Source organism: Nestor notabilis, unplaced genomic scaffold (genome assembly GCF_000696875.1).
Source record: "Nestor notabilis isolate BGI_N333 unplaced genomic scaffold, ASM69687v1 scaffold7710, whole genome shotgun sequence".
Classification (NCBI taxonomy): Eukaryota; Metazoa; Chordata; class Aves; order Psittaciformes; family Psittacidae; genus Nestor; species Nestor notabilis.
Window position 1 is genome coordinate 17,467 of NW_009909622.1, and position 15,052 is coordinate 32,518.

The 15,052-nt window shown below is 43.7% G+C and overlaps 1 protein-coding gene across 1 annotated transcript; it reads left to right on the forward strand.

Annotated features, from left to right (window-relative positions):
* The first annotated feature begins 8,526 nt into the window (after positions 1 to 8,526).
* On the forward strand, positions 8,527 to 14,059 carry LOC104405180 (opsin-5-like). The gene is made up of 4 exons (XM_010013844.1): positions 8,527 to 8,604; positions 11,716 to 12,009; positions 12,617 to 12,948; positions 13,700 to 14,059. The coding sequence occupies exons 1-4, from the start codon at positions 8,532 to 8,534 to the stop codon at positions 14,045 to 14,047; spliced, it is 1,047 nt and encodes a 348-aa protein (XP_010012146.1). The 5' UTR covers positions 8,527 to 8,531; the 3' UTR covers positions 14,048 to 14,059.
* Positions 14,060 to 15,052: the final 993 nt, after the last annotated feature.

The following is a 15,052-nucleotide window of genomic DNA, read 5'->3' on the forward strand; positions in this document are numbered from 1 at the left end:
AGGCACAAGCCAATAATGGTGCAGCCTTGTTACCAGACACTGAGCAGAAAGAGGAAGAGATCAGTCAGACCTTGAAAAATGTAGGATCTCTGTGGATTAATCAGAGGCAGAAAGAAGAAGGAAATGACTTGATGAGTGTTACACAGTAGGCAATAGCGAGGCCAGAGCAGTACCACTGAGTTCATCTGTAGTACATCTGTATCATTTCACCCTTGAATTCCACTGTCTGTCTGCACTGGATACACAGCCATGCTTGCCTTGGTGTGACACGCCTGGCCTGCTGTATTCCTGCCTTTCCGGAGAAACTGGAAAAGGGAATAGAGGCAAATGCACCTTGGACCTTTGGTCCTTCACACTATAAATCCAAAGAGTGTCAGCACAGCTAGGTTACACCATTTGGGTAAGGAATACCAGCATATTCTTCAGCTCTGTCCCCAAAAATAGGAAAAATACCTTGATCTCTTGTCTCCTGCTCTTGTAACTTTGCCTTCTGACTACCTTTAACTAAACCTAACAAGCTCCCTTCAAAACAATTCCCCGTTTCCCTCCTTCAGTCAAGCAAGCATCACCAACACAAGCAAGAATGCAACCAATGGAATCTACCAGAGACATCACTGGATGGGGCTTATTTTCCTCATGCCTACGTTCAAAAGGTCCCTCAAGTATTTGTAATTCCATATGGCCCTGCACATTGAACATCCCCATTTGTGGCCATCACTGCCACAGCCTGCTTTGTCCTGTCTTAATTCTGCCAGATCCTAGTCCTGCTACCGAAGTTAAGGAACAAAAAGAGAAGGACGAGTTTCACCTGTGCTGCTGGAGTGATGCCACCTCCCATCATGGTTCTGGATTTCTCCACAAGGAGGAGAGATTTGATTATTGTCACTCAAAAGAGGTAGGAGTGAGCAGAAATCAGCACTAGGTCATCTAAAAAAGAGAAAAAGAAAGAGCAGAGATGGGACTAGCCTTGAAGCTGAAAAGATGTCCTTCCTGCTCCCAGTGCTGCTGGAGGGATCTGGGCAGATATGGTCCCAACCCTATACACTGTGATCCCTTTCTAAGGTCTGACTCCCAGTGGCGTGATTGCTATTTTGCTACTTCCAGGACAGTTCTGAGCTTAGGATCACAGACAGTCCAGTCTTTGTTGCCACCATGCTACCGTAACACAGAATCGGAGAGTCCTAAATGATTCAATCTGTTCACTGGTTTTTTGGGGCTTAGAGTGGCTGCAGTGCATTGATTCCCAGTTCACCCTTCTCTTAAGCTATGCTCCTGCATGCAGTCTGCCTAGAGGTGTGCTGAGGATAATGATACAGAGCTACTGCATACGAATGCTCTTGTGGTGGTAGAGTTATGGGTAGTCCATTCTACAAATTGTATGACTTCTTTCCATGGTCTGAATGACAGAGAAGAACCATGAATAAATGGAGTGCAGGACCAAAAGGCAAAGGAAGAACCATGAATAAATGGAGTGCAGGACCAAAAGGCAAAGGAAAATTCAGTAAAGCTTGCTACTGAAAACTACTGTCAATAAATGGTTGAAAAATTATTTAAATTGCAAGTGTCCCCTCATGATTATTTGTGCAATTCCCAGTATAACAGGATAGAAATTTGTCTTTGAAGCCTTGAAAATGAGGGGATCGGTTCTGTTCATACTTCTATTAAACTGAGGTCTCAAATGCTGTCACCGTACTAAATATAAGCAGGTTTGCATTGTTAAATTCCACACCATGGGCAATATATTTTATTCTTGCCTTTTCATAGAATCATAGGATAGTTTGGGTTGGAAGGGACCTTAAAGATCATCCAGTTCCAACCCCCCTGCCATGGGCAGGGACACCTTACACTTGACCAGCATGCCCAAAGCCCCATTCAGCACGGCCGGGGTTGGCCGGCCACAGCTTCTCTGGGCAACCTGTGCCAGCGCCTCAGCACCCTCACAGGGAAGAACTTCTTTATAACTAATCTAAATCTACTCTCTTTCAGTTTAAATCCATTCTCCCTTATCCTATCCTTACATGTCCTTGTAAAAAATCCATCTCATGGTTTCTTGTCAGCCTTTAGGTACTGGAAGCTGCTCTAAGGTCTCCCTTGAGCCTTCACTTCTCCAGGCTGAACAAGGCATTCTTGATATTAGAGTATTTTTCATTTAATGTTAGCATCTTTGGTTCCATTTCCTTTCCATTCATAGTGTCTTCTCACACCTTTGAAAGAAATAGCTATAATGTGCTTCATACTTGCATGTTGTATTAACTTTTTCATGTCTCATTACCACCTTTGCCTTCCCACCTCATGCTATATTTCTACTTTGTCTTATTTTCAGATTGCTTCTCAAATTGGTTCCTTTCATTTTGTGTCTGGGAAATGTGAAAACAAACAAACAAACAATCAAACAAACCAAAATAAAAAACCCCTGTCGCTGAGAGGGTGTCTTATTGCCCAGTTGAAAAGAGCTGTCTTGCCACGTCAGAGACACAATACACCTTTACTCCACATGTGACTTTCCTCACAGCTGTACATCTTGACCTCTCCTTTTCACCAATGTGGAATGAGTATCAATGTTTACCAGATACAAACAAATGATGACATTGTTGTTTAATAAATATGAGCTTCTGGCTTTAATTCCGTGATATACTTACTAGTGCTAGTATGGAAGTTGTACAAGTTTTTGTTTCCTCATAACTCAATCACTGGTCATTCATTTAGTGTTAAAATTGCTATTTTAACTCCTCATGTCAAACTCCCAGTAGCATTGAACAACTCTTAAAAGTGAAGAATACAAGTGATATAAGAAGTCTTGAAGTCATCTTTCAGTCCTTTGTGTACACGATGGTCTTGGGTTTGGAGCCTGCTCTGGGGTCAAACACTCACCACAATAACAGCTCCAACCCAGGTCTTCTGGGGGAGTTTCTAACTGCTGTGATGGAGAGCTGTACTCACTTTGACTGGGTTAACCAACAGCCAAGTATTATATGTTAAAATGGTTCTAGTAAAAAAGCAGAATTTATTGATCCAAACTGGATTCTTCAAGGGGGCAGCTACCTTCACTTACTGTGGAGGGAAGCTAGGAAGGTCAGTGTCCCTAGACCAAATTTAGACTTTGTAAATAACCCCTCAGGCAATAACATGCAAGTCTGTGCAGACATCCAGAAGAAAACAATTTACAAATTACTATGCTTGAGGTTGCAAATACCAGCTTAAACAAGATTTGGATGTTGAAAACTTACAACTTCATGAGCAGACTCTGAGAATTAACTTAAATGCTCATTCTGGTTTGCAGAAATGGAGATCAAAGCTAGAAGCTCAGCTAGAGGTCGCAAAGATGAGCCTCAAAATATAAGACTGCAGAAACAGCCTAGTAATTAAATGAAAGGAATTAGTAGGAATTCCTGGAGAATATGATGAGGTCGTCTCCTCCAAGGAGGGGAAAAAGGTGGCATGACTTAATGATAAAGATTGAGTGTGCATCATGGCAAACTTGTTTTGAGGAGAAGGAACCCAAAAGGGACTCTCCAAATACGCTGTTTGCAGTACTCTATTCAGCCTGAAGTCTCAGTCTTCACAGTAGAGTAGATTTGGACAGAGCAGCCACTGATAAACAGGAATAGCAAAGCCATGTTCATCTTCTAAGTGATAAATGACTATTTTTGATAGACGTGAATTCTGTGCAGATAGGGACATATCTTCATAGCCCTATTCAGATATCAGGAGATATCAGTGCTATTAATAAATGGTACCAAACTGAACCCAATATTTCTGGCCCAAACAGCTCCAAACATTGAGACATTTTATCCCTGTGAAAACTACCATACACTGGAAAAATGATAATTCAGAACAATTCCCATGTTCAGAATTCAGGATACTCTTTTTTTTTTTTCCCCTGTGGAAAGTAAGAATAGAGTTGTAGGACATCCTGATTTGGTAGCATCAAGTAATTACTCAACCCACACCTTGTTTTACATCAACAAAAGAAGCTTGTTTTATATATATTTACATCAACATGTATATATATATATGTATGATTTCATGGTGAGTTCATTTATTGTTCAAAGTCTCACATAAATTTTTAGAAGTGAGCAGGTAGCAACTTTATTCTTCTATCTGTCTATTTCAAAGAGTACTTTCTTAAATTGAAGGGCAATTTCACAAAACACGTCTAAAATACGATCCCCTCAAATTGGGTCTGTCAAGATGTATAAAGGTTGACTGTGCTTTGGTTGTAAACAGATAATCTAGATTGATCTGCTGTGCAGAAAGATAATGCTGGGTACAACTCACTATTGTTAAGTGACACAAGAATAATTCACTGGATTTGGGATCACTCAAATCTTCTGGTTTTAATCATTTATTTTCTTTTCTTCCATTTCATAACTGAGCTGTTGATGTAATCCTACCCCATGTGAATGCTAATTTCAGGGTTTCACAATAAATGAAATGCCATCTAAACCAGCATGAAATATCCACACAGTTTAATCTAAGGTGCCCACAAATGTTGGATGAGGTCTAGGCTCTTGATGTAGCCAATGGGGTATCCAGGGAGTAGTTAAATTCTCAGAAAAATGTTTTAATCTTGACTCTGGTTTCTTTTTGCTTGCCTGAAGAAATTAAGTCTTATTTCAGTAGTGAGAGGATGGACCATGCAGCAAGTGGGAAAGCAGGAGACCTGGCTTGGGCTGGGTGACATCAGGCTCCCTGAAGTGTGTCCTCTGTTATGTTTTCACCGAGAAAGGCCAATAAAAACCCCGCTTAGGTGAGCTAACTACATAGCACAGGCCAGTAAACTTTCCAAAGAATTTTCTTTGTCAGAATTATAATCTCTATTTGAACACTAACAGTCCTTTAAAACAGTCACTTCTCATCCAGTGACTGCCCACCTTGAGAATGTATTCCTCAGCTAAATGTTTGCACTCAGGATAAGAGCAAAACTTGTGGGCAGCATCTGTACCAGGGAACTAAACATGGTCACTTTGCCTTTGAAGCTGATCATCTTACTGCCTACTGGGAATGGTCCTTGGCCCATTTAGCTGACCTGTGCCTGGCAATGTCTTGGGGCAATGCTAGTTGGCTCAGCCCAAAACAGTGCCATTACCTCTTCCGTGAATTTAGCGGTGAACAGTTGAAATCCAGCATCTTTGTAGTGATCTGACATTGCTTAATTTAATCATAGAAAAGCAAATGGTTTGTTAAACATGGCATGGGCAGAGACACCTTCCACTAGAGCAGGTTGCTCAAACCCCTGTCCAACCTGGTTACCAATATTATGGTTTTGAGTGCACTATACAGGGTTAATTGTCAGATTGCAGCAATCTTCTACTTTCTGTCACAGGATTTATTGTGTCTTATTGACTCTAGCAGACATTTCTTCCCCAAATTGGGATCATATGCTGACCTTTCTTTCTTGAACAGACTACACCAATTTGATCAAGCTATTTAAGACTCTCACTTATAAGCATGTTTTTGAGACATCATATCTGTCCTTTTTTAGCCTTTTCTGATAGAAGTTCCTTTTATAATTAATATTGTGTCTATCCTACCTTCCTAAACTAATAGTAAACTGATACTCAGTTATACACCCAAGGCTTGAGAAGCATTGCAACAACTAACCATATTCAGCTGAGTATCTGCTGCCAAAGAATATTTTGTGAAGGACAATTGAACTGAACATCTCATCAGTAGGTGCTTAATTTCTTGAGTTAGGTGGTATCTTCATTCAAAAACTGTGAGACTTTGAATGAGAACACAAAGGGACACTGGAACAAGTTGTCCACCACAGAGCTCCACATATACAAAACCCAACTGGACACAGCCTTGAGCAATCTGCTGTAGCTGATCCTGAGCAGCAGTCCTGGACTGGATAATCTTCAGAGGTGCCTTCCAGCCTTAGCGATTCTGTGTGCTCTTTTCATTGGATCAAGGTTTGGAACATCAGTATCTTCACCCAGATAAGAGTCAAAGTCCCTCCTACCTGTTTTTTCTTCCCTCTACCCATAGCTCATGTCTTCCTAGATGTCCTGGATGTCCTATGAGACTGTATATAGTCTCATAACCGTTTTGTCTTACCTGTTCAGATTTTTCAGGCCAGCAATTTCTGTCATTGAACTAGAATTTTATAAGCTCTGGACAAGAACTGTTGGACTGTTCCATCTCCTAGTGCTTTTCTGTGCTATGTGTGCATGCTCCATTGTGCTTCTGCTGACTTTGGAATGATGAGATGGATTGAGGGGATTTTTCAGAAGTGCTTGAGCCAACTAAAAAGCCAGCCTCTGTCAAGAAGTAGCTTAGCACAGGGAAGTGGTTTCTGGGGATAAAATCATAGAATACCATGTTGGAAGGGACCTCAAGGATCATCTGGTCCAACGTTTTTAGGCAAAGCATTGACTTCAACTAGAAGTCCCAGCACCCCGCCCAGCTGAATCTTAGAAATGTCCCATGCTGGGAGTCCACCACTTCTCTGGGGAGATTATTCCAATGGCTGATTGTTCGCACTGTTAAGATGTTTTTTGTGTCCAGTTGGAATGTCCCCAGGAGTAACTTGTAGTGCTCGATCTCCTCTAAAACCAAGGTTCGCGTCTGTGACAGCAGAATTAGTGCTGAATTTGGTACCCAAGATCTCTGTTCAGAGGTGGAGGTGGATTTACGAAGAACAAAACTCATCACACCCAACGTGCTGACAGTGGGGTCTTGGGCCCAGATGCAGGGGTTTTGTTTCTCTGAAGTGATAATTATACCCTGAGCAGCACCTCTGTGAGATCGGTTCACTTTATAGATGTAGCTAATGACCAGTACTGAACTACTTTGCCCCTACAGTTTTGGGTTGGGTTTTTTTTTTAATGCTATAGATGTTCATTGCAAAATACATTAATAACTTCTGGAGCAAGAGCTCCCTTCAGCACCATACTAGAGAGTCAGATACCACTTGGTTTTTCCCCGTCCAAACTTGTGACCTAGGTATGGAGAAATACAGCTTCAAGTGAAGAGAAAACATATCTCTCTTATGCCATTTTCCTCACCTCAAAGCATCTGTAACCTGCAGAATAAAACACTCTTACAGGAAAAATGTGTACACAAGCCTCTGAAAACAGAAGAGGGAACTAATTTCTCCATTTCATGGAGGATGGCTGAGCTTTTAGGGCAGAGGGGCAAAGTGGGGCTGAGAAGGCTGCGAGTGCTACTGAGCTCTGTACTATGTCTGTTGCGTTGCATGTAGTTGGCTGCTGAATTAAAGTCCTCAAAGTCTCCAGTGCAGGGATCCCTGGTGTGTAAATCCAGACAGCTTTAGCACAGAAGCACAGATACAGGCAGCAAAGATGAGGTGGCAGCATATCTGTGTATGGCCGGTTTTGCTTTCTGGTGAAACTCAAAGCTTTTCAAGTCTCTCAGGTGCTTAAGGACTTCAGAATTCAGGCTGTTACTGCTATACTTAAGCACCTAAATTCCACCTAGAATTGCACATGAGATCCCTATGTGCTCTTGGAGATCTTAGAATTCCCTATGTCTGAACAGAGTAAAATAGGCCAAGCAGAGAATGATGCTAATGCAGTTTAGCATATCCAGGTACTGGAATTAAATAATTTAGAATAGATCAGCTCTTCAATGTGCTGTCTGGGTGCTGCCCAGGCTAAAAGTCAAGTTAATGGCATTGCAACTGCAGAGCTATAAATTGCATGCACTGAAATCAAGACTTGTATATGTATTGATAGACGAGTCTGTAACACATTTGGAGACTGGAGCAAAACTTAGCATTGTTTCTAAAGACTGAAAGAGCATTATGATGATTGTAGGCTCAGATATTACAAGGAGAAGGTAAGCTGGAAGTGAGGCATTTCTCTGGTTGCTTGCCAAGTAAAAACACTGATACGTCACTGGAGTGAGCTCAGAGCTTCGTTCTGCTGTGGTTCTCTGCAGATGGGATTGAGCATCCTCTGGTTCTGCCCTGGAGCAGCTCTGAAAGTCCTGCCCTCAGCGGTGTGACTTATGAACCCCCACAGCAAACAACTTTCCTCTAAACACTTCAGCATAGGGATCCCCCCACCCCAACCTCGTATTTCCCACACTCAGCCATAAAGCTGGAAAACATCCCAGCCTCCCTTCCCCTGCCTCATCCCTCAGCCTTAATCAATTCCCCAAGACTGCTGATGGTTGAACGACAATAGTTTTTGCCCAGCAATGGCAGTCTGGGCGGTTTGCACTGTGAAGTTTATTGACAAGCCAAGGAGCAGAGCGATGTGAGAGGAGGGGGGTGGAGAGATGCTCTGCCAGCCAGGCAGCCAGGCAGGCGGGATCGCTCTGGCAGTGGCTCAGCCTAGCTTTCACTCTGTCTCCCCAGGGAGGGAGCCTTTCTCTCACTCCAGGCTTCTCCCCTGCCACACGAGAGGGAGGGAGAGAGGAGAAAGGAGAAGGGTCCCTTTGCACTGACAGCACCCAACTGCCTGGCTTACATCTGCAGCAGGCAAACCATGAGGAAGAGTCTCTTTGCCCCTAAAGTCAGTTCACCTTTGATTTAAAGCCTTCATCCACTTCCACAAGGGACAATGGAGGAGCAGTACATTTCCAAACTCCACCCAGTAGTGGATTATGGAGCTGGGGTCTTTCTTCTGATCATAGGTGAGTTCTGCCTTCACAGCCTGCTTGTTTGCTTGAAGCCTAGGAGCAGACACACCAGAGCTGTCCTGTCCGTGCTGCAGTCAGACAGAGGAAGCTGGGGGGAAATGATAGCAAATCTATTCCCAGACAGGTTCCCCTGCTTAGTGCCTTCAAGTCAGTTGGATGCCAGAATTAATCTCTGCTCTCAGATTTGCAATCTTTTGTTTCCATGCTGAAGACTTGCCAGCACAAGTTTGCCTTTGTGGCATCACAAGTATTCAAATTAAGTTGTGTACCACTGATCCTGGCATCTCAGCCCTGTGAACTGAGAGATGAAGCAGCTCATTTCATGAGGCTGATCAGGGCAGAACGACTTTGGTCTGACCCTTGGCGGGGGGGGGAGCTGTCATTATGCTTGAAAAGCAGCTGTGTCTTGGGAGGATAAACTGGTATAAAATAGCAAAGGGTTTCCAAATAGCAGTTCTGGTTTTTATAATGGCCTGTTTGCCCTGCTGAAGGCAGATTAAAAATGAAATACAAGTGGGGTTATTTACCAGTGTGCTCCAGCATGGCTTTAGCTAAGTGTTTTCTTCTTTGTCTGTTTGTTGCATGTACCCAGGTGATTTGGTTACTACTGTTGTAGATTTGGAGAGGAGCAAATTGGTTCAGGCGTGCAGTCCAACTGAATTTTGCTAAGGTGCAAGTACCTTGGTCCCTTCATCTCATTTGAAAACTCTGGTTCAGATGCACTGAGGAAAGAAAAGCATGTATTTTTATGTGCTTTAGTAGAGAAGCTTCGGGCATCAATGCTGGGCTTTAGCATTTCACATCTCACCCCTGTTCCTGCACACTTTTCACTGCACTGCACTGTGCTGTGCTGTTCCCTCAGTTCAGTTGACAGCTGAGAGCACAACTCAGGCTGAGAAAAATCACTATCTGAAAAACAAGGGAGGGTTTTTATTTAAATCCAAGTCAGGAAGCCAGCTCCTTTCTTACACAAATGTAAATATGTAGATGCAGATAAAGCAACAACAAAAGGTTTGGGCTGAAGCTCCCCTTGTTGATACTGCTCTTGTCCCACCATGCTACAGTCTCACAGCTCTCCTAGAGAGCGTTTAGGCACCCAAGCTTCAGATATACCTTCCAGGACTGGGTCAAGAGCCCTGTGTGGCATCGAGGCTCACTACATTGCATAAGGAGTCTCAGAAACATCCCATATATGAAGCAGTGAGCTTAACTGGAAACCCTGTTGTACTTATCTGTAGTTTTACCACCTCACGGGGGACTGCAGCAAGGCCTACGTGTCCCCTGAAATAAAGTTTTCATTAGGAAACCAGGCCAGGGCAGGGGCTGCAGCACTCACCACCAGCCTCTCTGCTATTTGATTACTAGCCCATTCCTCCACTGTTCTATCCCATGCCAGTCAGCAGCCTCACAGGCAGTGACATGGGAAGGAATAGCACCTGTCAAAGACAATGTGGGCCTGTGTGTCCATCTCTGATGGTAAGATTAAGAGCTACTTCCTACTTCGTGTGCAGTGGTTAGGGCTCTCTCAGAAGAAAGTGAAGTGGGTTCATCTTCCTCCTGAAGCCTGACGATGTCCCATTTGGCAAGAGAAATCCCACAGGTTGCTGCCTGTCAGCAAGTGGTCCCATGCCAAGCCACCGTGGGCATCTTGTGTGTGCAGACTTATAACTCTTGAGAGCTCAGGGAACTTTTCAAGATATCTAGAGGTGCCAAATGAATGTCTGTGGTTAGAAAGTAAATGAATGAGGGATGTGGCATCTCAGGTTTGTACCTTGAATAAGGGATGTGGGGTCTCAGATTTGTACCTGTGTTTTGTTTAAGGCTTTCTCTTCACATCTCTGCCTATTCTTGGATTTATGCCAGTGTATTTATTCCATTTTGTTGCATAGGTCTTCATTAATTCCTCTGTGAGCACTTTATTATGTGGTATCCATGAGCAAATGCAGCCTCCCTGTGTTCACAGTGACAAGCGAACAACAGAATCTTTTTCTGTTTTCCTATTTCACCTGGCTTCTAAGGAAAACCTTTTATCAAAATGTAGCTCCAAGCACAACATTCACCTGAAATAAAAGAGAAAATTAGTAGTTTGCTACATGTACTTTTCACACTGTTGTTCCGAACACTTTGAAGCCTGTGGTGTGTCTGAATAATGTATATCCAACAGGTCCTTTTGCAAAGCAATCTCTGGTCTGTAGCATGCCTCTGGCTAAACCATTTCCATGGTCTGCCTCACTGCACTCACAGACCACGTGAATAATGTGGGTGTCTGAGCTGCAGCACACAGTGGTTCTCAGCCGCTTGACAAGCGAGGGGCTGCCAAGCCAGCACATGTTGACTATTGAGGCAGCTCAGAGCCTGGGAGGCTCGTGCTGGGGCTCCAGTGAAAGATACATTGCAAAGGGAGAAGTAAGGGTTTGGGAAGTGGAGAGCACCAGTTGAGAAGAGGAGACAAGAATGCAGGACAGCTGGAGTTTTTCAGTAGGAAGGAGAAGTAAGTAAGGATATTACCAGGGAAATATGAAGATGTATATGCCTATTTTACTTGATAGTGTGTTGTGCAAGATACTGAAAGAGAGTGGAGTGAAGGGGTATGGGCTATTCACATGAGAGAGAAGCCACAGGGGAATAGGTGGGATATAGCGCGTGGAGAGGCAGTGTGATGTGGAAGTGAAGATCTACAGTGCGGTGGTATGAAAGGGCAAGATATGGTCTACTACTCATATGACAAAATTTCCCTCGGTCCAGTGGGTGCTGTGATGAGGATGCTGAGCTGTGTAGCAGCTCTCGGAAATGCCATCCAGGCAGCACTTCCTAGCTGCCAGCTAAGAGAATGAATTTCCTCACCATAAGCTGAAGAACAAGGTGTCATGGCAGGGAATAGCAGATACACACAAGTATTCTGCTGATACTTATAGCAGAAAAGCATCACAGTGCTGTGCTGGCCTGGGAGCAGAAAAGCATCACAGTGCTGTGCTGGCCTGGGAGGTGCTGAATTCTGGCTGGTCTCCTAGTCTGTCCTCTCTTCTGGACATTAGTCCTAGGTTAACATTTCACAGCTGTGTTAACTATGTGATATTATTGTCTGTGCCGATGCTTCTCTTTCAGCCATCCTGACAATCCTTGGAAATTCAGCTGTCCTTGCTACAGCCGTGAAACGTTCTTCCCTCTTAAAGTCACCGGAGCTGCTTACAGTCAACTTGGCAGTAGCAGATATTGGAATGGCCATCAGCATGTATCCGCTGGCCATCGCATCTGCCTGGAACCACGCCTGGCTGGGAGGAGATGCATCCTGCATATATTATGCCCTCATGGGTTTCCTTTTTGGTGTCTGCAGCATGATGACCCTCTGTGCCATGGCCGTGATTCGATTCCTTGTTACCAACTCATCCAAATCTAACAGTAAGTAATTACGTTTCTGGTAACCTTGTAGTGGTGCATTTGGGCTGTTATGTTCAGAGAGTACTTTGTGGAATATGGTATGGAGTATCAGTTTAGTAACTGTAGGAATGAGTCTCAACTTTTAGTCTAATATCAAACCCTAATGTTCCTAGAAGGATCTGATTAAATTCCTTACGAAACAATGAGTTTTTCCACTTCTCAATAATACCAAGTGAAACTACCTGAGAGTGGAGTGCCCAAATGTTTTGCTGGACTGGACTCTTGGCTTCCTATTTGTGTGTAAGCAGACATACTGACATACTGGAACTTGAGAGGAAGGAGTGTTCTTTGGCACTCCTGAGCTGGGTGCATGATACATGTGGGGTCAACTTGATCTTGTAAAGCTCCCTGAATTAATAAACTTTAGATCAGCACTGAAGTCTGCACTCAGGTCTCACCCAATCCATGGACAGTCTCTGTTACATTCCTCAAGAAGGACGAAGGTTCAGGAACTGCAGCAGCAGCCCAAGCATATTTGTAGCTACCACCCTTCTGTTTGAGAAGTTACAGCAAAAACCATGTGGCTGAGGTGAGTTTCATACATGCTTGCTCTTCCTCTTTCTTTCAGGTAACAAAATCACCAAGAACACTGTTCGCACCCTGATTACTTTCATCTGGCTCTACTCCTTGCTCTGGGCCATTCTGCCCTTGGTAGGCTGGGGCTACTATGGTCCTGAGCCTTTTGGCATCTCTTGTACAATAGCCTGGAGCAAGTTCCACAACTCCTCCAATGGCTTTTCATTCATCCTGAGCATGTTCCTCCTGTGCACAGTCCTGCCTGCACTGACCATCGTTACTTGCTACTTGGGAATTGCATGGAAGGTTCATAAAGCATACCAAGAGATCCAGAATATTGACAGGATCCCAAATGCAGCTAAACTGGAGAAGAAGCTGACATTGGTGAGTTGTCCCAGCAGTAAGAAGAGCCTACAGTAATCAGGAGCTTGCAGAGAACTGGCTCTGCTCATGCATGGCTCATGATGACCCTTCATTTCTTCTGTCTAGTATTGACCAAAGATGGAGATGTGGTTCCAGTGTCATCCACACTGTCATTCCAGTAGCCAGGTCACAATAATATATCATAACTACAGTACAGCTTATTAAATCTTTAGGCAGTTGCATCCAAGCTTTTAATGGACAACCAGGTTTCCAGTCATGATGGAAGAGCTGCTGGATTCTTTCATGATGTAGCTAGGGCGAAGGTCTTGCTCTGCCATTCTAGTCATGTTTAATTGACTGAGTGGCTATGCTGAGAGTTACACAGAAATCCTGTATGGAAAAAGGATTTTTTAAAATAACATTGCTTCAAATAAGCACTTCAGTTGCTAGTTTCTTCTGGAAAAGCAGAACTGACCCAAGATTTCTAGAGGCCAGTTTGTTGATGTCCGGTTAGGCTGTGTCTCCTGTGACATACTGCAGCCTGAGTCAGGGAAGGAGATGAAAACAAGTGCCTTGCAAGAAACCCACAGTGTAGATCTGCTAGGTGAGAATAAAAGCATATACACACTGTCCAGTGTCAGCTGTGCTCACATCACAACATAGCAAGTATACAGTTTCAGGTATTTCAGCTGATTCAGGTGTGGTTTCATCCACACACCACATGCCTCAGTGTCAGTGTCCACTGAGAACTGAAGCCCTGTTTCCCTTTCAGATGGCTGTGCTCATCTCGGTCGGGTTCCTGAGCTCGTGGACACCATATGCAGCAGCCAGCTTCTGGTCCATATTTAACCCCAGCGATTCCCTGCAGCCCATAGTCACACTGCTGCCCTGTCTGTTTGCCAAATCTTCAACAGCGTATAACCCTTTTATTTACTACTTCTTCAGCAAAACTTTCCGTTGTGAACTCAAACAGCTGCAGTGTTGCTGTGGATGGCGAGTTCATTTCTTCAGCGCTGACAACTCTGCCGAAAATCCCGTATCGATGATGTGGAGCGGGAGAGATAACGTGCGTCTCTCTTCAGCTGCAAAGGTGGAGAACCAGAGAGCTGCAACTCGCTGAAACGCAGCAATGGTTTCACAAAGGAGGTCAAAACTTGGTCTCCCCGGGGGTCCAAGTGAGTAGGAATGCAGCACTGCATATCTTATGTCAAATACAGAGGTTTAAGTATATATTTTTAAGCAACTCTCAAATATTATCTTTATGCTACACAGCAAAAGAACCTGCTATTTTTTTCAAGAATTTCCAGTTTAGAGGAAATAATAGATTTATGTACTAAACAGGAAAACATGTAAACTAAACTTATTTTCAGGGAAACAGTTGTAATTAAAAGAGAAATTATTATTGTGGGGTTTATTTCTTATACTTTTGACTTGTTAATGCAATCCATATGCAAGCTTTTGGCTCTTTCAGTAGAACAGCCATCAGAGAAAACTGTAGGTTGAACACAAAGTGTTGCCAAATAATACAGCTTTCCAACAAAACAGACAGAAAACCACATAGGTAGCAAGGAATATTCACTGTCAGGAGATAAAAGTCTGATACCAAAGTATCTGATAGGGATCTACAGTCCCTTGCTCTTGTCAGAGGTGTAGTTTCAACTTCTCAAAACACAAACTCAAAAAGGAGTTGCGCAGCCTCAGCCTGCAGAGGTTAGGTGGGAATGTGGCAGTTGGTGAAGGAAGCCTTCTGCATGTCACAAATAGCAAAATAAGAAGTGAAGGAATCCCTCAGCAAAAGGAACTGTGCACTTGTGCTGTCGCTGGCTGAGGTATAACAGCTTTTCTATCATGGGGAATTTTTGTAAGGGCATGTTTTATAAGTCAAGAGGGATTGGCTTTAAACTGAAAGAGGTGAGATCTAGATTAGATAGTGGGAAGAAATTCTTTACAATGAGGGTGGTGAGGCCCTGGCACAGGTTGCCCAGAGAAGCTGTGGCTGCCCCATTCCTGGCAGTGTTCAAGGCCAGGTGGGAAGGGGCTTCAAGCAACCTGATCTAGTGGAGGGTGCCCTTGCCCATGGCCAGGGTTTGGAACTAGATGAGCTTTAAGGTCCCTTCCAACGCAA

What these genes read in the sequence shown, in the direction of transcription:
- LOC104405180 (XM_010013844.1), top strand. Translation starts at nt 8,532, where the DNA reads ATGGAGGAGCAGTACATTTCCAAACTCCACCCAGTAGTGGATTATGGA. An exon ending in GGTCTTTCTTCTGATCATAG is followed by an intron (nt 8,605 to 11,715) that starts GTGAGTTCTGCC and finishes CTTCTCTTTCAG; the next exon opens with CCATCCTGACAATCCTTGGA. An exon ending in CAACTCATCCAAATCTAACA is followed by an intron (nt 12,010 to 12,616) that starts GTAAGTAATTAC and finishes TCTTTCTTTCAG; the next exon opens with GTAACAAAATCACCAAGAAC.